Source organism: Puma concolor, chromosome D3, assembly GCF_028749965.1.
Source record: "Puma concolor isolate L17-30 chromosome D3, mPumCon1.1.hap2, whole genome shotgun sequence".
NCBI lineage: Eukaryota > Metazoa > Chordata > Mammalia > Carnivora > Felidae > Puma > Puma concolor.
This window is the reverse complement of record NC_141678.1, coordinates 7728498-7750252: the sequence shown is the minus strand read 5'-3', so window position 1 is coordinate 7750252 and position 21755 is coordinate 7728498. Positions and strand designations below refer to the sequence as shown.

Here is a 21755-nt window from a genome sequence, read left to right as displayed (position 1 = left end):
ATGATTCAAATTTATTTAAAACTATACTGACAGGGGCATCTGGGTGGTTCCATCAGTTGAGCGTCCGATTCTTAATTTCAGCTCAGAGTCATGATCCCAGAGTCATGGGCTCTAGCCCCACACTGGGCTCCACGTTGAGTGTGGAGCCTACTTAAGATTCTCTCTCTCGCTCTCTCTTTCTTGCTCTCTCTCTCTCTCTCTGCCCCTCTCCCCACTCGAGTGCACTCTCTCTCTCTACAATAAAAAATTGAGAAAATGTATAACTATACAGACAAAATAAAATACATCTGTGAGCCAGATTTGGCCCATGAGCCACCATTTTGTAAACTTCTGAGATACAGAATTTCTCCGCTTTGCATAAGCCACAGGAAAATAGAGGGAGGATAGTTTTTAACTAGCAGCATGGGCCTGGGGCTGCCATTGTTCCTCTGGCTTCTCAGTGTTGTTCTTTTCATTTCTGAAGTTCATGATCCCAGAAGCCCTGACTTCTATCATCTTCCTTTCTCTGGTTTTTATTTTCTCTCTCTCTCTCTTTTAAATGTTTATTTATTTGTGGGGAAAGCGCAAGCAGGGGAGGGGCAAAGAGAGGGGGACAGAGGATCTGAAGCTGGGCTCTGCGCTGACAGGCTGACAGCAGCCAGCCAGATGTGGGGCTCGAACTCCTGAACTGGGAGATCATGACCTGAGCCAAAGTCAGGTGCTCAACCAACTGAGCTACCCAGGTGCTCCTCCTTTCTCTGTTTTTTTTTTTTTTTAATTTTTTTTTTCAACGTTTATTTATTTTTGGGACAGAGAGAGACAGAGCATGAACGGGGGAGGGGCAGAGAGAGAGGGAGACACAGAATCGGAAACAGGCTCCAGGCTCTGAGCCATCAGCCCAGAGCCTGACGCCGGGCTCGAACTCCCGGACCGCGAGATCGTGACCTGGCTGAAGTCGGACGCTTAACCGACTGAGCCACCCAGGCGCCCCTTTCTCTGGTTTTTAAAACCGGAGGGCAGAAGCTGAGGGGCTCCGATCCTTCCCACCTGCTTTACTTCTCAGGCTGGGAACCATGTCTCTAGGTTGCTGAGCGGGAGTCCCTTGGCTAACATCCTCCTCTCTCTGAGGTCCGTAAGTTTGGGCACAGGGCAGGAAACCTGGGACAGAGATCGTAAAGCCATCAGATAGGACGCTGTCCAGCGCGGTTTCACCTCAAGGCCTCCACCCTTGTTTTTCCCTCTCCCTGGAATGCTCTTTCCCCAGATTTCCCCATGGCTGGCTCCCAAATGTCACCTCTCCAGAAGGGCTTTCTCTCGGTTGAAATTAGTACCCCCTCCCAGCTTTACCTCTGCTCAATCTCATCATCACCCGCTTTATCTTCATAGTATTTACCACTCTATGAAATGATACTGTCTTCCCCTCTAGAGTGTCAGCCCTCTGCCCTCCTCGGTTCCAGAATTCTCCCTGGCCTGCAAGGTCTCTCTTAGCAAAACGCTTGCACCGTGCCTTCCTCGCTTGCTCTGGGCTGCGAAGCTAGAACGCAGACGCCTCCGGCAGTGCTGACGCCCTGAGCACCCCCTGCAGGCCAAAGGGCGTCACTGCTCCAGCCAGGCACAAACACCACGACCCCGCACGGGACCCCGGTCCGCTTTATTCCGAGGGCGGGAGCAAGGAGCTGTCCGACCGAGGGGGCGTGGTCAGAGCCTGGTGCTTCGGGTTGGTGGGCGGGGCCTAAGGGAGTGGCCAGTAAGGAGGGCTTGCAGTTCAGGGTACGTGGTGGGGTGGGCGTGTTCCAGGTCTGGGGGCGTGGCCCACCGGGCGCCCGCAGGTGGGCGGGGCCTCGCTAGGTCCACCCGCGGCCTACATGCCCGGCACTATCCCGTTGTTTTCTAAGTCGGTAAGGTTGCCCCGCAGGTTCTGCTCCTCTTCGAAAGCCTTGAACAGTGAGTTGAAGTTGCCGGCTCCAAAACCCTGGAGCGGGAGAGAGAAGGTGAGCTGCGGGCCCAGAAAGCCAGCCATGCTACCCTGCATGCTCCCGAGGGCTGTCGGAGACAGGTGGTACCTGGTGGTTGTGGCGCTGGATGACTTCCAGGAAGAGCGTGGGACGATCCTGCACGGGCTTGGTGAAGATCTGCAAGAGGTAGCCTTTCTCATCGTAGTCTACCAGGATTTTCAGCTCCTAGGTAGGAGACAGGGGGCAGGGTTAGGGGGGCGGCTGGCTCACCCGTCTAATGTGGCACGGTGGGGTCTTTAGAAAGTCCCTAAGGGGATGCCTGGGTGGCTCAGTGGGATAAGCATCTGACTTGATTTCTGCTCAGGGCATGACCTCATGGTTTGTAGGATCGAGCCCCGCCTCCGGGCCTGAGCTGATAGCACAGAGCCTGCTTGGGATTCTCTCTCTCCCTGTCTCCCTCCTCCTCCCCACCTCTCTCTCTCTCCCTCTCTTTCTCTCAAAGTAAATAAACATTTAAAAAATAAAAACCAAAAAAAGAAAGTCCATAAGAGCTCCTGCACCTGAAAGCCAAGAAAAGACCCCATTCTCCCGCTGTTCCAGACACTTCCAAATAGATCCCTAAATTGTCCTATTACCACCCACCTGCCTCAGTCCCTATGCCAGCCACCATCAAGGCTGTCCTGGACCACCCCAGTCGCCTCACCTCTACACAGGTCCTCATGTTTCCCTCTTGCTTTCTTGCAATCCATCCTCCCCACAGACATCCAAGGGATCTTTCAAAAATCAGATGGTGTCAGGGCGCCTGGGTGGCTCAGTCGGCTAGGCAACCAACTTCAGCTCAGGTCATAATCTTCACAATTTATGGGTTCCCAGCCCTGCGTCTGGCTCTGTGCTGACAGTGTGGAGCCTGAAGCTTGCTGTGTCTCCCTCTCTCTCTGGCCCTCCCCTGCTCATGCTGTGTGTGTCTCTCCCTCCCCAAAATAAATAAACATAAAAAATAATTTAAAAAACTGGATGGTGTCATTCCCCTGTTTAAAATCCTCCAGTGGAAGTCAGAACTCTCATATGTTGCTTGGTGGGAATGTAAAATAGTGCAGCCTTTATGGAAAACTGCGGATTCCTCAGAAGGTTAAACATAGGGTTACCATATAACCCAGCAATTTCAGTCCTAGGTATAAACCCAAGAGAATGAAAAACATGTCCACACAAAAATTCGTATGAGAATGATCACAGCAGCATTACTTACAATGGCCCCAAAGTGGAAACATGCCAATGTCCATCAACTGATGAACAGATAAGAAAAATGTGATATATCCATATAATGGACTACGATTCAGCCACGAAAAGGCAGAAGCACTGACACCTGCTACCACACAGATGAACCCTGAAAACATAATGCTGAGTGAAAGAAGCCAGACACAAAAGATCACATATTGTACGATGCCATTTATATGACATGTCCAGAAGAGGCAAATCCAGTGAGACAGAAGATGGGTGAGTGCTTGCCTAGGGCTGCAGGGAGGAAGGTGATGAGGGGTGTGAGGTTTCTTTTTAGGGTGATGAAAAACGCCCTGAAATTGACTTTGATGATAGCTACACAACATAGTGGGTAGTTAAAAAACCACTGAATTGTATACTTTTAAAGAGTGCCTGGGGCGCCTGGGTGGCGCAGTCGGTTAAGCGTCCGACTTCAGCCAGGTCACGATCTCGCGGTCCGTGAGTTCGAGCCCCGCGTCGGGCTCTGGGCTGATGGCTCAGAGCCTGGAGCCTGTTTCCGATTCTGTGTCTCCCTCTCTCTCTGCCCCTCCCCTGTTCATGCTCTGTCTCTCTCTGTCCCAAAAATAAATAAACGTTGAAAAAAAAATTAAAAAAAAAAAAAGAGTGCCTTATATGTTATGTGACCTATATATGGATAAGGCTGTTAAAAACAAACCAAACAAACAAACACACACAAAAACAAACAAACAAACAAAACCCCCAAACCCTCCAAACCCTCCATTGGTTTCTGGCCATAGAAGAACAAGATCCAAACTCCTAAAGAATCTACAAGAGGAATCAGCCCCAGCCTACCTCTATGACCTAGGCCAGTCCTCAAACACTTCCTTTCATCCGTTCTTGCCTTATTTCCATTCCTCAGACACTTGGAACTTGCTCCTGACTCACGACCTTTGTGCTTGCTCTTCCCCTAGCCCTTCACACAGCCATCTCCTGCTTATTGTTTCGAGTTCACTGAAATGTCACCTCCTCAGAGAGGCCCTCCTAGATCACCTCTGGTGCAGTAGCCCCAGATCATTCTCTGTCGTAGCCTGTTTTAACTTTCTACACAGCACCAACTCTCTCTCTGATGGTGTTTGTGTTATTACTTGTTTGTTATCTGTCTCCCCGCTAGACTGCAAGTCCCATGATGGCAGGGACCCAGTCTGGTTTTCCTCTTGTGTCCCAGTGCCTGATGCAGGGTAGAGGCTTAGACAATATTTGTGAGGCAAGATGAAACTCAGGGCTCATTCTCCCCATCTCAAACTCAAGGATCCTGCACTCGCCTCACCTCCAGGACATCAATGTTCTCCTTCACTCGGATCTTGGCAGACTTGAGCTTCTCCCGCAGTTGTTTGTAGTATGTTGATGGAACACCCAAGAACTCCATGCCTCTCTCTCTCAAGTGGCGAATCTGTCTCAGAGTAGGGTCAAGGTCAGTCTCCTCTCTCCATGCTCAACACCCCTAGCCAGGAGGAGGCAGAGTCCCTATCCTAGCTTCCCCTACCTGCCAGGATGCATCCCTGTGACCTCATGCCCCTCCCCTTCTGGACCTTGTAGGCCCTGTTAGAACCACAGCAATCGCAGGGCACCTGGGTGACTCAGTCGGTTGAGAGCCCGACTTCAGCCCATGTCATGATCTCATGGTTTGTGGGTTCGAGCCCCGCATTGGGCTCTGTGCTGACAGCTCAGAGCTGGAGCCTGCTTCGGATTCTCTGTCTCTCTCTCTCTCTGCCCCTCCCCTGCTCACACTCTGTTTCTTTCTCTCTCTCAAAAATAAATAAACATTAAAAAAACTTGTTAAAAAAGAACAGCAATCACTAACATTTATGGAATTCTCATTATGTATCTATCTCAAGCACTTTCTGTGTGTTGCCTCATTATGTCCATGCAGTAAGTTTTTGAGGTATCCAAACAATTATCCCTATTTCATAGCTGGGGACACTGAGGCATTGAGAGATTAAATATCTATTCTCAACATAGTAGTCAGAGTGATTTTATTAAAAAATACAAGTTAGGAGGTGCCTGGGTGGCTTAGTTGGTTGAGCGTCCGACTTCGGCTCAGGTCATGATCTCACGGGCGTTGAGTTTGAGCCTCGTGTCAGGCTCTGTGCTGACAGCTCAGCTCCTGGAGCCTGCTTTGGATTCTGTGTCTCCCTCTCTCTCTGACCTTCCCCTGCTCACACTCTGTCTCTCTTTCTCAAAAATAAAATAAAATAAAATAAAGTAAAATAAAGTTTAAAAAAATTAAAAAATACAAGTTAGGGGTGCCTAGGTGGCTGTCGGTTAAGCGTCCAACTCTTGATTTCATCTCAGGTCATGCTCTCACGGTTCATGAGATCAAGCCCCACATCGGGGCTTGGGATTCCCTGCTTGGGATTCTCTCTCTGTCTCTGTCCCTTTTCTGCTCATGCTCTCTCTCTCTCTCTCAAAATAAATAAATAACTTTAAAAAATAAAAAAAAATAAATTAAAAATACAGGTGAAATCGTGTCACTTCTCTGCTTACCTCACAGTGATGTCCTCAGAGTCAAGTTCAAAGCCCTCACCATCTGCCCTCAATTCCACCTTCTGACCTCATCTCCTACCTCCTCTCCCTTGCTCTTTCTGTTCTAGCCGCACTGATCTCCTGGCTGTGCCTTCAACCTTCCTCTGCCCTGCTTGTCCCTTCTGCTTGGGGCACTTTTCCCAGGTGTCCACAGGCTTCCCTTCTTACAAGCCTGTGTTCTCAGATGCCTCCTTCTCAGTGTGGCCTTTCACGACCGCCCTATCAAATGTGCAGTGTCCTTCCCCCTCCCTCTCCTATTGCCCTGCTTTGTTCTCCACAGCACTCTCACCATCTAATATATGTATTTTACTTGTTGTCTCCATAAGGGCAGAGACTATTGTTTTGTTGACTGATGTATCCTAAGTACCTAAAAGGGTGCTTGGCATATAATAGGTGCCCAGTACACATCTATTGGATGGGGGAATGAATGAACAAATGAACAAAGTTGCCAAGGTCATACAGTGAATTCCTGGTTAGGCCAGGATGGAATGGGGCAGTTCAGGCTCCTGTCCACTCTGATGTACTGCCACGTAGGGAATAGGTAGGGCCCAGTCTCTCCAAGGGCTGGTTCCACAGACTCGGCACATTTAATTTGGCTCAAAGGACCTGATCCACCTTGTAGCCTAATATCTTCATTTTCAAGGTGAGGCAACTGAAGCCCAGAGAGGGGGTTGTGTCCCCCAGGGACACACAGCAAGTCACTTGCAGAACTAAGACTAGAATCCAGGCTTCCTCTTTTGGAAGGCACCTCCTTCCTCTGGCACCTGCTACTTTTAAAGCCAGCAGAGAAACTGTTCTGCAGAGAACCTGAGCTCTCTGGGGTGGGGATGTGCCTGCACGGGAGTGGCAGCAATCAGTCAGGGAGCCGGGCCAGCCATCTGGGCCGGTGAAGACGCCCTAGGATTGCTACTACCCGCCCCCCATGCTCTCCTCCATTTTGCAGAGATTGGCTCTGGAGCTGAATTAGGACCAGGAATGAGCTTCTAACCGCTGTGATGATGTCTTGGGTCTTGAGAGCAATGTGCTGTACCCCAGGGCCCCCATTATAGTCCACATATTCCTGTGGGAGGAAACAAGGAAAACACTGTCATTGGCCCCTGTCACCCACACCCCAGCCCCTGCAAGAGCCTTGAAACCTCTTTCTTGCTTTCTTTTTCCCCAACCAGGCCCCCGGGGTCCAGGGAAGGCCCCACCTGGATCTGGGACTTCTTCTTGCCCGGTGCTGGCTCATTAATGGGCATCTTGATGGACTCCTCATAATTGGCCACCACGATTGAGCGCAGAGAGCTGTATTCTGTGTGCACCTGTGTGTCGTCCACAGACCAGAAACGATGGAACTGCAGATTCTTCAGGTACCTGCGGGGTGGCATAATTATGGACCCACTGGCTCTGAGCGCCAGCCGGGGACTGGCTCCCTGTCTCTATTTCCACCTTCCACAATACCCCCCGCCCCACCCCGAGCAGGCTCCAAAAAGGAACCACTGTTCACTTACATCATATACATCATAGACCTGTACCTTTATTATGACAATTTTCTTTCGGATGGAAGTGAAGTGTCTTGTAACAACACCCGTGTAGTATGGCAAAGGTCCAACAGATAGAAGTGCTTTGAGAAGGGCACTTGCTCCTAATTTGCACAAGGGCACTGTTTGGGGAGTGGCAGACTGCCTCCAGGTCTCCCAGGACCATGACCCCCTCTGTGCCGAGGTTCCCCAAGGTTCGTCAGAGAGAAGACCTTTCCATCACTTTGAGCCACAAAGCCCCTGGACTCCACGGTGATGGCTTTACAGGGAGAAGATGCCTCGGTGACATAAGGCTAGGCTCCTGCGCCCTTGTGGCCCCATTTCCCACTTTAGTGTGTTGAGGCAAGAACTGGGGGGCGGGCCTGACTCCTTTGCGCGGAGGGGTTGGGCCGGGACTCACCAGTCTGAGGCAGACTCCATCTCCTGATCAGGCTGGTTTCCCACAATGTGGTCGATAATCTCCAGACTGCAGCTGGGCCTGGGGGAAGGAAGCCATTAGGCGGTGAGGATGGGGCTATTTCCTCAGTCTCCCCGTTCCCACTGTAATAGCTCGCTGTGACATAGGACTACCAGAGGCAGCCGTTCGTGTCAGCTCACACACTCTTACTAGCCCCATTTGACAAATGGGGAACTGAGGCAGAGGGAAACGAAGTAACTGCTGAGGTCAAATGGCTGTAAAATGACAGAGCCACGGTTTGAACCCAGGCAGTTACGTCCAGAGCCTATGTTCTTAGCCTCGGTGCTACCCCTTCAAGCCACCCTTGGGGACCCTCGGGAGTTCCCCGGCAGGCTCCCAGACGCTCTGTCCCCTCAGAGAAGCCCCGTCTGCATGGAGGATCAGGGAAGTGCTTTCCACCCCCCCCCCCTTTTCTACTCCCCTCTCCCGGGCCTGAGGCGTACGCACAGCTTGGAAAGTAGGGGGTCCACGAATGCTGGGGCCTCGAATCCAGGCAAGAACCGGCCGGTATAGTTCATCTTTTCCACCAGGGTGTGTGTCGTGTCCCCGTACTATGGGTGGAAAACAGCGCAGCTTGGCCCCTGAGCCCTCATCCCCACTGAGGCTGGGCCACATGTCATGATGCCAACACAGCTTCCGCCTGGGTCTGACCCCAGCTCAATATGGTCACCTCCCCCTTTCTGAAACGAATTGCCACCTGCCATGTGTTCGGGACTTTAACGGTCTGCCTGCCCCACCCCCCCACCTCCCCGCCCCCTGGGCCCAGGATCTGTGAGGGCAAGGCCGCAGTTTGGCTCATCATAGTATCCTCAGCACCTAGGGCAGTGCCTGGCAAGTAGTGGGGGCTCAAGAAAAATATGTTGGCTAAGTGAGAATGATGAGGGCATTGGATCAAATTGTACCCAAGGGTTCTTTCAGTCATCTTAACAATCTTTAAGCTGCATTTAACCTTGAGGTGATGGGATCTGTGATTGTCTCTGTGCGACAGTAACACAGCCTTGGAAATCTTTGCTGAGTGTGTGCGACATGCCAGGCACTGTTGTTCGAAATGCTGTGCACAAATGAGCTCATCTGAGCCTCGCAATGACCCTGGCCGGGGTTATAGTTGAAGACACTGGAGGCACAGAAGAGTTAAGTAGCCTGTCGCGCGTCACACACGCGGTCCAGCTGCAGGCCCTGCAGACCGAGTCAGAGAGGTGGTGTGCTTTGTCCAAAGTCACACAGCTGGAAGAGGGCGGGGCTTCCCCAGACCCCACTCACTCCCTTCTGCAGAGCCCCTGCCTTTCGTTTACATCCCATTGTCATCACTGCCATCTCCCTCCCCACCCCGCAGGGGAGGAAGGGAGGAAGCTGGAGGTGGGGGGGGACCGGTTGCTCCCATGAGCCGCTGGCCAAGCCTTGCAGGCAGTCAGACTTGAGGGAGAACGTCTGCGTCGAGGCACAAGGGGCACAAGGGTAGGATGGAGCGGGGGGTGGGGGTGGGGTGGGGGGGGCGAGGATGGTGTGGGGAATCCTGGCATCTCAGGGGAGCGGACAGCAGGAGGGGTAGGGGCACCGAAGTTAACTCACCGTCTGCAGCACAGCCAATTTCACCCTCCCGAATTTATCTTGCTCTATCCAGGGCTCCCGCACGATTTTGGCGCCCCGTTCCCGGGCTTTCTGCAGAGGAGATGGGTCAGGGAGGCGGTTAAGTGCTGGACCCTCCCAGAGCCCTTGCCGGCTCCCCTGGGGTCCAGCCTCTGCGGGACTTCCCCACCTCGTCCTGCCACAGGCTCCTCCGGTTTTTCCAGCCCCGGGCGGGAACTACAGCCAGCTTCAGCTACCGCCCCTGACACCCATGCCTTGTGCCCGTCTGGCAAATAGGGAAACTGAGACCCAGGCCCAGGGTTGGGGCTACGAGAGACAAACCAGGTGGGGGTGGGGGTGTGTCCCACCTCTGCTAACCCACTCTGTGGCCCTTCCCCCTCTCCAGTCCTCAGCTTCCCCATCTGTAAAACAGGCGATTGGATAGGAAGAATCTGACGGGCATTTATCGAGCACCTGTGTCAGACCCTTGCCAGGCACCCTTACATGCATGACTCCTGCATTTATTTAGCAAAACCTGACTGCATAGCTGTGCTTATCACATGTCAGGCATCAGTGAAGGTAGTAACCTCTTCCACCCTCACAGCAACATTACAGGAAAGGTACTGTGATTGTCTCCATCTTATGGTTGAGGAAACAGAGGCGCAGAGAAGTTAAGTCACTTGCCCAAAGTCTCACAGATAATAAGATTCAGACCTGGGCAGTCTGGCTCTGGAGTCTATGCTCTGAACCTCCAAGCTGCTTCTCGAATAGGGTGTTTGGTTCAGAGTCACGCTCGAGAAGTCGTAATTATGATCTCATTTCCTCGGGGTAAACCTCAGTGAGGTAGGTGCTCTGATTGTCCCCATTTTACAGATGTGGAAACTGAGGCTCGGGGAGACGACATGCGGCTGGCAAGGTGGAGCTCAGGTGTGCATCACAGCAGTGTCTGGGGTTGTCACCCCAACACGGCAGGTCCTCCGGCCCTGACCTACAGGGGACCCTGTGACAGACCAAGGGCAGCCCAGAAGCCGTCTCACCTGCACGATGTAGTCACAGTCTTCCACCTCAAATGCGATGTCCTTCACTCCATCGCCGTGTTTTACCAGGTGGTCGCCCATCTCTGTGGCCGGTAGGGGAGGTCATGGCGCTAGAGCCATGGCCCCCTCCCCCCTCCCCTCTACTGTCAGTCCCGGGGTTCCATCTCCTTCTAGGCTGGGGAACCCTCCCTGAACTGGACCCACTCCTTTGTTCCTTACCCTTCCCCCACAATAGCTTGTCTTCACCCCCTGGTACCCTGAGCCCCCGGGGCCTCCTTACCTTTATTCCAGGGGTTGAGGGCGGAGGAGAAGACAAACACGATCTAACAACACAGAGGAGAAAGGAGGGGTAGCTGGTGGCTCAGGAGAGCACCTGGCGATGTATTACCATCCCCTCCTCCCTGCCCACCTGGGAGACACCCCAGGACCACATCACCCCTCCCAGCCGGGCAGGATTCCTTAACCCTGGGTTCCAGCTCCGTCTCTGCCTTAGCTTCTCCCTGAGCTGAGCTCTTGGCTCTGGCCCCCCCCAGGGGAGGGAATCCCCAGGGGTCCCAGGGACCAGGGCACTGCTCGGACTTTCAGTTCTGATGTCTGAGGCCTCTGCCAACTTATCGGGAACATCTGTGAGGCCAGCGTTGGGCCAGGCCAAGGAGATGAAACTAACATCCGTGTTGCAAGTTGTACAAAGGTGCCCGTGGAGGGGAGAGTGGGGGCTCTCAGCCCATGTTCCCTTAGCCCCACCAGATGTCCTGGGAGAGAACCGGGTGGGCCTGGGGAAAGGGCCTCCTGGTCTACTTCACCCAGAGGCCAGAGCCCTAAGGAGACTCAGAGACCAGCAGGGGCAGAGAAGGCAAGTGGGAGCCTCCTGGGTGAGTGGGGTCCTGGGGTGGCGACTCACCTTGCCTTGCTTGATCACGTGGCTGACCACCTCCCGGGAACCCGTTTCCAGGCCCTTGTAGGCCAGAGGTTCAAAGCCCATCTTGTTACAGTAGAATGACGCAGCCTAAATCACAGAGTTACAACCGGGTTCCTGAGGGCCAGCCTGGGGGGCCCCCAGCTGAGAGCCTCCAGTCCCCCTAAGACTGTCTGCCCTGTTGCCCCAGGCACAGAGTCCGTTCTGCGAAGAAAGGCCACTGCCTGGCCCATTCTGATGTCAGATAAGTTTCCTGCTGGGGTCTGAGGCCCTGATTGTGTAATTAGGATCCAAAGAGTGTCTGTCTTTCCTGGGATGGTCCCAACACTGGCCCTGATCCTCCCCACCCAGGGGCCAATCACAGGCCCTACTGGAGGCCCGCCCTTGTCCAGGAGGCTCTCTTGCCTGCCCTCTGCCCTCTCCAGTTCCCGGCCCCAGCTTTTACCTGCTTGGCATTGCCAACCCAGAAGGTCACGGAGTGGAAATGGAGGAATCGGCCCCTCGCAGGCTGCAGAAGGAGAGAAGGGGAGAGGCTAAGTCTCTGGAGGTGGGTCTAGAAAAGTGCGGATGGAGAGGTGTCGTCTAATCACTTTCCTTGTGCCGGCCCTTAATTCCAAAACCGAGAAACCAAACACCCTGCAGCCTTGCCAAGCCTCAAGAGACGTTTCTCACGTAGAGACTGGTAGAGATTGAGCTCCTGGGGGTTAGGATCAGAAAGCCCCCACAGGAGCCCCGCCCAGGTCTCCCAGAGGGGAGCTGCCGTTTGCTACAGCCACACGGATTTAAGTTAGACCTTAGAAAGAACTTCCAGGGCTGGCTGGCTGGCTCAGTCGGAAAAGCATATGACTCTTGATCTCAGGGTCATAAGTTTGAGCCCCATGTCGGGCGAGAGATTATATTTAAAAAAAAAAAAATCTAGAAAGAACTTCTAGACAGGATTAATAGATTGGTAGAAATTTAAGAAGAAGAGGTAAAATTTTTCTTAGCAAGGCCAGGCTGAGTCCTGCTAAGTCTTTGGGGGACAGGGACGGGCAGAGATGAACCTGAGCAAGCATCTTGGACGTCACACACCCACCGAAGTTCCCTTCCTGCTCTTTGCTGACATCCCAGTCTCCCGGGGCCCTGACCCCACATCTCCCCTCCTGCTTACCTTCTCTCCTTTGTTGCTGTAAGTCGTCTGAGGAGAAAGAAAAGGACATTAAGACTCGGAGGCTCAGATACAAGGCACGTGTCTGGAAGTCTCACCGCAGATGTCACCAGGGGGAGGCTGCCATGGCCGCCGGCAGGCACTTACCATGATTAATCGAGGTCAAACTTCCTGCTCTAAGACTGAGACAAGAGGCCAGTGGAGTGCTGTTCACAAGTATTTAACTCCGAACAGGTCCCGCCCCTGGGCTCCTGGCCTTCCTAGGGGTGGGCGGGAGCTGATCCCAGTGCTGGAAGCACCTAGGCCTGGGAGCCTCTGATCTAGCCGCAGCCTCATTGGACAGGGTGATGCTGTCGGGCCCAGAGAAGGGGTGTGACCCCCAAGGCCAATAGCCAGCAGCGCAGGGCCACAGCAAAGAGCCAAGGGCACACTCCAGTACCCCAGGCTGGGACTGTTTTCTCTGTCCATCAGAATAGAAAGCTCAGAAGTCAAGGCCAGATGGAGTGCAGTGGTCGCTCCAGAATTCTTGTTTAGGGAGAATTTGAGGGGGGATAGGGGCTGGTCTTGAAGCCCTGAATGCATAGCGAGTACATGGTTTATAATTAGGTAAAAGGGTCATACTCCATGGTGGTTAGAGGCATGGGTATGGGGTTTGGATCCTGGCCCTGCTACAAACTATGTGACTGGGGAAAGTCATGGAACCCCTCTGAGCCTCAGTCTCCCCGTGTGTAAAATGGAAGCCATAATAGTATGGTTGGGATTAAGTGAGATAAAGCATAAGTTTTTGAAATAGCGCCTGGCGTGCGGAAAGGTCACTTGTTAGCGCTGGTCATAATTACTTATGTTCCTTTAGGGCTCTCGGCAACTGATGGAGAATAGGGGGCCTTGGCGTTGCCACAGCCTGAGTATTGGGAAAGAGGTTATGGTCCTGCCCCCTGCCCCAGGTTCGCAATATCTGCAGACTGGTGGGAAGGTGGAGCTAATGGCTCTCGGAGGAGGAATGCCAGGACCCTCCTAAGCAGCCCCACGCCTGCTCAGGTCTCAGGTCTCACTTTCCTGAAAGATGGAATGGTGGCTGCTGGCCAGCCATGGCATTCACCTGAGGGTCCCAGGACAGCCTGCCGCCTCTCGTTCCACCCCAGTCCCCAGAACCTCTGTTGCTGAGCCATCCTTCCCTTTTCTCAGGGAACTTACTTTTCAACTATCCTCATTGCCTGGAAACTTTTTCTAGTCTCTCATGCTTACGGTCTTGGCTCATGACTGTGTTGTGACCCCCTGCCCTCTTGCATTTGGGCTCCCCAAATGTCCTGCATCAAGCCTTTTTTCCCCTCTTTCTTTTGTTTTCTTTTTTTAAGTTTATTTTTGACAGAGAGAGAGAGAGAGACAGAGCATGCGTGGGGGAGGGGCAGAGAGAGAGAGAGAGAGAGAGGGAGACACAGAATCTGAAATAGGCTCCAGGCTCTGAGCTATCAGCACAGAGCCCGATGTGGGGCTCGAACTCATGGACCGCAAGATCATGACTTGAGCCGAAGTCCAACGCTCAACCAACTGAGCCACCCAGGAGCCCCCCTCTTTTTCTTTTCAGTATGTAAAAACAAATCAGCGTGAGTGGTAATGCCTTTAAGGATCATTTGATCCAACATTACCATATTTCAGGTGAGAAACTAACAGTAAGAAAGTGCTGGAGGCTACTCTCCTCTTTCCTTCTTCCCTCCCATGCCTTTCTCTCCTCACTGGGGAGCAGAGAGTGGCTTGTGCCAGGGAGGAGCCCCCCTTCCGCCTTCCTCAGCAAACCCTATCAGCTCCCCCCTCCCAATGGGCTGTTCTCAAGTGGCCACCTTCTCCAGGAAGCCCTCTAAGAACTCACCAGACCCAGGTCTGAGGTTTAGCTAAGCCCTGCCACGGGTCAGCCTTAGCCAGCAGCCCTCAGGTGGGGTCCAGGACAATTAGAGAACTTTCCCAAGTCATGCAGTTAGCAAGGGGCACGGTACAGCTGGAATATGAAATGGGTTATTCTGATGCCACAGCCTACACTTTTTTCTTTTAATTAAAAAAAATGTTTTAATGTTCATTTATTTTTGAGAGAGAGACAGACAGAGCATGAGTGGGGGAGGAGCAGAGAGAGAGGGAGACACAGAATCTGAAGCAGGCTCTGGGCTCCGAGCTGTCAACATAGAGCCTGACGCAGGGCTTGAACCCACAAACTGCCAAATCGTGACCTGAGTTGAAGTCAGACACTTAACCGACTGAGCCACCCAAGGGGCCCTTGCAGCCTGCACTTTTAATTCCTGCATTGCCTTCCATACAAATAGGAGATGTTGGTATTCCCACTAGAAGGATGGGGAAACTGAAGCCCAGAGAAGGAACATGTGTCTGCAAGGTCTCAGAGCTGGTAGGAATAGGGATTAGGGTGCCTGGGTGGCTCAGTGGGTTAAGCGTCTGACTTCTGCTCAGGACATGATCTCACAGTTTGTGAGTTCAAGACCCACATGGGGTTCCCTACTGTCAACACGGAGCCTGCTATGGATCCTCTGTCCCCTTCTCTCCCTGCCCTGCCCCCCTATTGTGCTCTCTCTCACTCTCTTCAAAAATAAAATAAACACTTAAACAATTAAAAAAAAAAGAATAGAGATCCAAACCCTGGCCTATTTGCTTCTGGGATTGGATCTCATTCCACCAGTCCAGACATCGTTTCCCAACTTCTCTCTTCTGCTTTCTGGGCAAGTCTGGAGACTGGCAAGGTGATCCTACCTCCTTGTTCTGCCCCTTCTGGGGGTGCCTTGTGAGCCTGCCCCCAGTGTCTACCTCAGCCCTCTGGGTCTAGGTTTCTAACTGAGAAAAATGGTGTGGAGGGAGCCCAGAGTGGAGCTCACAGGCCAGAAGTTTCCACCAAGGGAGAAGGGCCTCAGTGCAGCCCTCTCGGCCCCCCAGCCGAGGCGGAACATCCCGTCCCCGTGCGCAGAGTGGCCAACTGGAACCTCTACTCCTGGAGCTTGGCCTGACTGGTGTCCTAGGCACAAGTCAATGTTTACCAGATCAAGGGAGCAGATTATCAGCAGCAGAGGGCTGGAGGCAGATGTCTGGCTCAGCTGGCCAGGGCTGGTGGCTTTGTCCTACCCTCTGGACTTTGCTTCCAGAAACACTGTGGATCTCAGTCACACTCTGGATATACTGCTAGGTGCCTCTTTCAGCTGCACGCCGGGGCTGGGGAGGGAGAGCCCACAGGGCTCAGTTTCTGTAGCCCCCACGTTCCCTCCCAGACTCTCCTTCGCAGGCTGGGCCCAGTTGGATAACGCATCAGCAGTGGCTGGGTTATGGCCGTCTCTGCTCTTTGTTTCTGAGTTGTCTCCTTCTGCCCAATATGAGCTGGGAGCTGGGTTCTAGAAGCCTCGCTCATGGAGTCTTCTCTCCAGAGGGACTATGAAGGCTCATCTTCCACTATGCCCTGGTGTGCAGAAAAGAGTAAACCCAGCAGGCTTGAGGAGAGAGGCCGGCTTTCACGGTTGAGCCTTGGTTGGCACTGAGAAACTTGAATTTCAGGAAGGTCCCCACCATCCCCAGAAATGATCAGAGTAGTTCCTTGTGTGTAAACTGTTTGCATAAGCCATGTGCTTTACAGCAAACACCTGCTTTCTTTCTTTCTGGGAGTCTGGGATTTTGGTTTGTGCTGTGGAGCGGGGTGCCCATATGACCGGCCCCCAGTAAAAACCCTGGTATCCGAGGCTCAGGCAAGGTTCCTTTGTAGACAACATTTCACAAACCCCTTGCTGGAGGAAAGCAGTGCATCCCATGGGACACCCCCCCCCTCCCCGGGAGAGGGCCCTTGGCAGCTTGTACCTGGTTTCCTCTGGACTCCAACTACGTGCCTTTTCCCTGGGCTGGTTTGGCCCTGTGTCCTTTGGCTGTAACACATCTGAGGCGTGGGTATGGCCATAGGCTGGGGCCTGTACTCTTCCTAGCACGTTAACAAACCTGGTGGTGGCCTTGGGAACCCCCAACCCGTGCTGGCGGCGATAGGACGTGCTCGATGGATCCTGACTCAAGTGGAATGCGGTACAAGCATTGTCTGGGGAAAGGAAGGGTGAAGGAAAAGGGACATCCTTGCTAAGATATGAGCATGAGATTCCTAGCTGTATAAGCACTGGCTGTCTTCTTCCTTTGTGACCGTGACCCAGGCGGCCTTGGCCCTGAGCTCTTTTCTGAAGCCCTTGCTGAGTGCTCGGTACCTGCCCAGGGGCCCTGGGGTGGCCTGCGTGGCCTCCCGGAATGGTCAGCCATCCTTTGGTGCGTGGGTGGCTCTGCAGTTACCCGTGGTTTTTGCAAGAGCTGTTTGAGCCACAGCCGAATCTGCTGTAAGAAACACAGATTACCTCTGGGATCTGACAGTGATAGAAGGAGCCCAGGAGAGTTGAGGAGCCGGATCCCTTGGCCTCTTTTGGGTGCGCTGGCTAAAATGAAAGGGGGAAATCTCAGGGGGTGATGTCTTTGGTTTTTGTTCCCTCCTCAAGGCAGGAGGAGAAAGAGCCCAAACATTTCCAATGGTGGCCTTTGGTTGGACCAAAAACGTTGGAAGTTTATATTATTCTCTCCTCCAAGCGGGAAGGAAAAAGTTAAATCAGTTCTCAGAGCTGGAGCAAAGCTTCAGGCAAATCAGGGGGGAAGGAAAAGAGGGGGGGCTCCAGCTGGTGCTGCTGCCACAACCCCCCCATAAATACTGAATTTACTGCTAGGGGTTTAAGTAAATTTGCAATGAAAATGAAGGAGAAGGAACTTTTAAAATGCCTTTGTATTTTACAGCTATTGCATCTGGATGTATGGTTAAAATTGATGTAAACTGTTATATGCCTGTAATTTCATAAGTGCCAGAGGGATCATCCCAATTAGAGAGAGTTGCAAAAAAATAAAAAAATAAAAGTCACTGGGATGCAACTTTGTTGTATTTTGCCACGTGGGTGGCCTGGAATTTGAAATCTTACGAGTATTGGAAACAGAACAATCATCTGTAACTGATGATTCTTACTATGATTTTCGCCCTTTGGAAATTCTAAGGAAAAAAAAAAGAGAGCGAGAACTGAAAAAGAGAAGCAATCTCTAAATGGAGATACACTTTTGAGGTTTATAAAAAGCAGTTTCAGGGGCACCTGAGTGGCTCAGTTGGTTGAATGCCTGACTTCAGCTCAGGTCATGATATCATGGTTTGTGAGTTCGAGCCCTGCATCAGGCTCTGTGCAGACAGCTCAGAGCCTGGAGCCTGCTTCGGATTCTGTGTCTCCCTCTCTCTCTGTCCCTCCCTCATTTGCATTCTGTCTCTCTCTCTCTCTTTAAATAAACATTTAAAAAAATTTTTTAAAAGGCAGTTTGAGGTTGCTAATGAGTTCTTGTGAAATTGCCTGTCTGACCGTTAGAGGCTGATGATACTCCAGATGACGTGTGTACTTTTGAGGTCACCTACCTGGGCTCTAAGACCAACATGACAGAAAGAGTTAGGAAAGCCTTCTGGCTTGGCTGCAGCAAAAGAAAACCCAGTGCCATTTCCCCCTCAGCTTTATTGAAGTGTAACCGGCAAATAAAAATTCCCTAGAAAAAATTGCCCATAATTAAGGTCTACAATGTGGTTTCCTGCTATGCAATGTACGAAATACGAAATACGCGTACATTGTGAAATATTTACCACGATGAAGCTAATGAACTCATCCATCAGATTACATAGTTACCTTTTTTATTTTTTTGCCACTGACTTTTGGAATCCTGAATTCACAGAGCCTGGTTGCCTGGCTCCGACTCTGGGCTGACACCTGCTGTTGTCTGCTGCGAGCCATTTCAGCCCCATCACGAGCTGTGTGGAATGAAAATCAGGTGAAATCACTCCACTCGATGAGCTGGCCAGATTTGGGACACCCCTCTGCGGAGCGGCCGCTGTGAAAACATTACGGGTGCTGCCGGACCGTCTGGTTGTGCAGATGTCCACGATGAAGGGTTTGCTTTCTGATGGCACAAGTTAAAACTCAGCTGCTGATCGGCTATTTCTGGTGCAGACTCGTTGCCTTCCTAACTGTGATTCCTGCCCAAAGCAGCAGGTTGGGCGAGGGCATGTCACAAGGACCGTGACCCTCCCACCCACTCCTGGCAGATGGGAGACATCTCATGGCTATGGATTGTTGCATTTGACTTTTCCACTAGTTGTAGTTTCCATCAATGAACTGACTGATAGTCTGATTCTCTGGTTTTGAGAGAGAGAGAGAAGAAGGAAGAAAGAAGAGAGAGAGAGACAGAGAGAGAGAGAGAGAGAGAGAGAGAGAGAGAGAGAGAGGATCCAAAGCAGGCTCTGTGCTATCAGCATAGAACCCAACGCGGGGTTTGAACTCACAGACCATGAGATCATGATCTAAGCTGAAGTCGGACACTTAACCAACTGAGCCACCCAGGCACCGCAAGAATTAAAGTTTTAATTACTGAGTGGGACATAGTGACTTTTTAACAACAGAGAAAAACAAAATCCCAGTACCTGGGAGGCTCAGGGGATAAGAGGAGAGAGCATCACTGATCTTGGCTTTTCAGAACTGTTCTGGCTTGGAACTGATGGCCTCAAGTAGTCCCTCTTAAGGTAATAACTCAAGGGAATTATTTGGACCGCAGCCAGAACCCTAGGATAGGAGGTCCCATCTGGGGAGTCCTGATACCTAGACTTTCAGACAAATACACGCCCTCCTAGGGGGGCCCTGACACTGTAAACTCTGTTTCAGGTGGGGGGGCAGGTTTGGCCTCTGGGACTGTACTTCTTCTGTGAGTCCCCTGGACATCATGATATTCATTGCCTGTGCCCCGGAAGGTGTTCAAAGCAGCTTCAACTTACTGGCCACAGTTGTGCTGTGCTGAATCCTTGCGCCTCTGCTCAGGTAAAGAAAGGCTCGTACAGAAATGTTAAGAAGCCATTTCCTTGTCTAAGATAAACCTTTGTGATTCGTGGGTTTCATTTCACCTGGGTCCAAGATCTCAGTATGGCATAACCAAGTTCAGTGATATATGCTGGTCTCACCCAGCTGCGTGGGGTCCTACTGATGTTTTGTTCTCAAGATGCCTTGGCCCAAGACAAAGGGCACGTGCAGAAAAGAGTTAACCTAGCAGTTCTAGAAAGGCGTGCTTATAAGGTTGGCCCTTGGCTGGCATCTGAAAATGTGGATTTGGGGAGGGTTCCAGTTTCTTTGAATGGGTGCACCAGGGTTTGTTAGCATTTCTCATTAACCTCTATAATCCACTTATTGACGAATCAAAGTGGGAGTCTTGGTTACAAGACAGAACATAGGGATGCTTGGGTGGCTCAGTCAGTTAAGCAGCCGACTTCAGCTCAGGTCATGATCTTGGGCTTCGTGGGTTCGAGCCCTGCGTCGGGCTCTGGGTGGACAGCTCAGAGCCTAAAGCCTGTTTCGGATTCTGTGTCTCCCTCTTTTTCTGCCTCTCCCCCACTTGTGCTCTCTCTGTCTCTGTCTCTGTCTGTCTCTGTCTCTCTCTTTCAAAAATAAACATTTTTAAAAAATTTAGAGCACTGCCAAACTCTTTTCCATGGTGGCTGAGCCGTTTACATTCTCACCAGAAATGCAGGAGGGTTCCAATTCCTCCCCATCCTCACTAACAGTTGTTGGCCATCCATTTTGATTCTAGAGATTTCATCTTTCCTTGAAGTGATGCTTCATTGTGGTTTTGATTTGCATTTCCCTAATGACTAGTAATGTTGATTTTTATGTGCTTATTGCCAATTTGCATATCCTCTTTGGAGAAATCTCTATGCATATCCTTTGCCTATTTTTATTTTTTAAAGTTTATTTAGAGAGAGAGAGTGTGTGTGTGTGCAGGCGTGTGGGCGAGTGGGGGAAGGGCAGAGAGAGGGAGAGAATCCCTAGCAGGCTCCGTGTTGTCAGCTCAGAGCCCCAAGCAGGGCTCGATCTCACGAACCTAGAGATCATGACCTGAGCTGAAATCAAGAATCAGACACTTAACCGACTGAGCTACCAGTGCCCCTCTCTGCCTATTTTTTTTTTTTTTAATTTTTTTTTCAACGTTTATTTATTTTTGGGACAGAGAGAGACAGAGCATGAACGGGGGAGGGGCAGAGAGAGAGGGAGACACAGAATTGGAAACAGGCTCCAGGCTCTGAGCCATCAGCCCAGAGCCTGATGCGGGGCTCGAACTCACGGACCGCGAGATCGTGACCTGGCTGAAGTCGGACGCTTAACCGACTGCGCCACCCAGGCGCCCCCTCTGCCTATTTTTAAATTGTATTACTTGCCTTTTAATTATTGAATTGTAAGAGTTCCTCCTATATTCTAGAATCGAGTCCCTTCTCAGATATATGACTTGCAATAATTGTTCCCGTCCTGTGGGTTCTTTGCACTTTCTTGATGGTGTCATTTGCAACACAAAAGTTGTAATTTTGATGAAGCCCAATTTATCTACTTTGTATTAGTCATCTGTGTATTTTGTGTGTATCGAAGAAGAGACACTGACTTGTTTCTATTTTTTTCTTTTTAAGATTTTATTTTTCAGGCTCTGTGCTGACAGCAGAGAGACCGACACGGGGCTCGAACTCGCGAACTGTGAGATCATGACCTGAACTGAAGTCTGATGCTTAACTGCTTGAGATACCCAGGCACCCTGAGACTGAGTTTTTAACTTAAGAAAAGATCTTTAGCCGAGGGAATGGGATCTGTCTCCAAGTTGTCACCTTGGAAGGCAGAGCACCTTAAAATAATAATAATAATAATAATAACAAAAACGCTGATTTTCTGGTCACTGATTTATGTGCCAGGCACTGTGCTAAGCACATTATATATTGTGCTCTTTACTCATTAAATCCCCAAATAACCCTCAGAGGTAAGTGCTATCAACATCCCCATTTTACAGATTAGAAAACAGAGGCTCAGAGAGGTGTCTGAGCACAGCGAAAAAGTGACAGAACTGAGAAATGAACCAGGCCTGACTCTCTCCAAAGCCTACAAGCTAGCCACTTCCAGCCATGCTGTCATTACTCAGATATTTTGGGAAATGCTTTGGGAATGACCTCTGAGCCCATTTTCAAGCAGCAGGAAAAAACAAACAAACAAACAAACAAACAAAAATCCAGTCTCCTGGTTGTACTCATTAAGACCTGGAGAAGTTCCTCTTCATTTGGCCTCTGGCAGAGTGGGAAGGGCAGGCGTGGCAGGAGGCCAGGGTGGGCCCAGGAGGGAGCTAGGAGACCTGGTGGGCATGCGCAGGGGCTCCGTTGGCGGGCTGGAGAGGAAGGCTTTGTTCAGGCAGAGGTGGGTGCCCCGTCACTGAGCAACCTTCGGTAAGTCACTTCTCTCTGAACCTCAGTTTCCGTGGCGTCCCGATGGAGT

The 21755-nt window shown here is 51.4% G+C and overlaps 1 protein-coding gene and 2 long non-coding RNA genes across 3 annotated transcripts; 1 reads left to right on the top strand and 2 right to left on the bottom strand.

Moving 5' to 3' along the window:
• Positions 1-1611: 1611 nt before the first annotated feature.
• HPD (4-hydroxyphenylpyruvate dioxygenase) lies at positions 1612-12638 on the bottom strand. Its single transcript, XM_025933361.2, has 14 exons — positions 12529-12638; positions 12385-12411; positions 11680-11742; positions 11220-11324; positions 10599-10641; positions 10319-10401; positions 9285-9374; positions 8163-8266; positions 7659-7736; positions 6929-7091; positions 6724-6795; positions 4480-4602; positions 2043-2159; positions 1612-1951 (listed from the first exon to the last, which is right to left on the bottom strand). Exons 1-14 carry the CDS (start codon positions 12529-12531, stop codon positions 1841-1843), a joined length of 1182 nt encoding a protein of 393 aa, XP_025789146.2. The 5' UTR covers positions 12532-12638; the 3' UTR covers positions 1612-1840.
• On the bottom strand, positions 3361-4472 carry LOC147575277 (uncharacterized). The gene is made up of 2 exons (XR_015242208.1): positions 3820-4472; positions 3361-3584 (listed from the first exon to the last, which is right to left on the bottom strand). It is a non-coding gene; the product is annotated as an uncharacterized LOC147575277 (long non-coding RNA).
• Positions 9868-21152, top strand: LOC147575276 (uncharacterized). The gene is made up of 2 exons (XR_015242207.1): positions 9868-11781; positions 20909-21152. It is a non-coding gene; the product is annotated as an uncharacterized LOC147575276 (long non-coding RNA).
• The last annotated feature ends 603 nt before the right edge of the window (positions 21153-21755 follow it).

Excerpts from the sequence above, each read along its gene's own strand:
- HPD (XM_025933361.2), bottom strand. Across the intron at positions 11,743-12,384 it reads ACAGCAACAAAGGAGAGAAG|CCTGCGAGGGGCCGATTCCT; the intron begins GTAAGCAGGAGG and ends CTCCTTCTGCAG. Across the intron at positions 9,375-10,318 it reads ACTGTGACTACATCGTGCAG|AAAGCCCGGGAACGGGGCGC; the intron begins GTGAGACGGCTT and ends TCTCCTCTGCAG.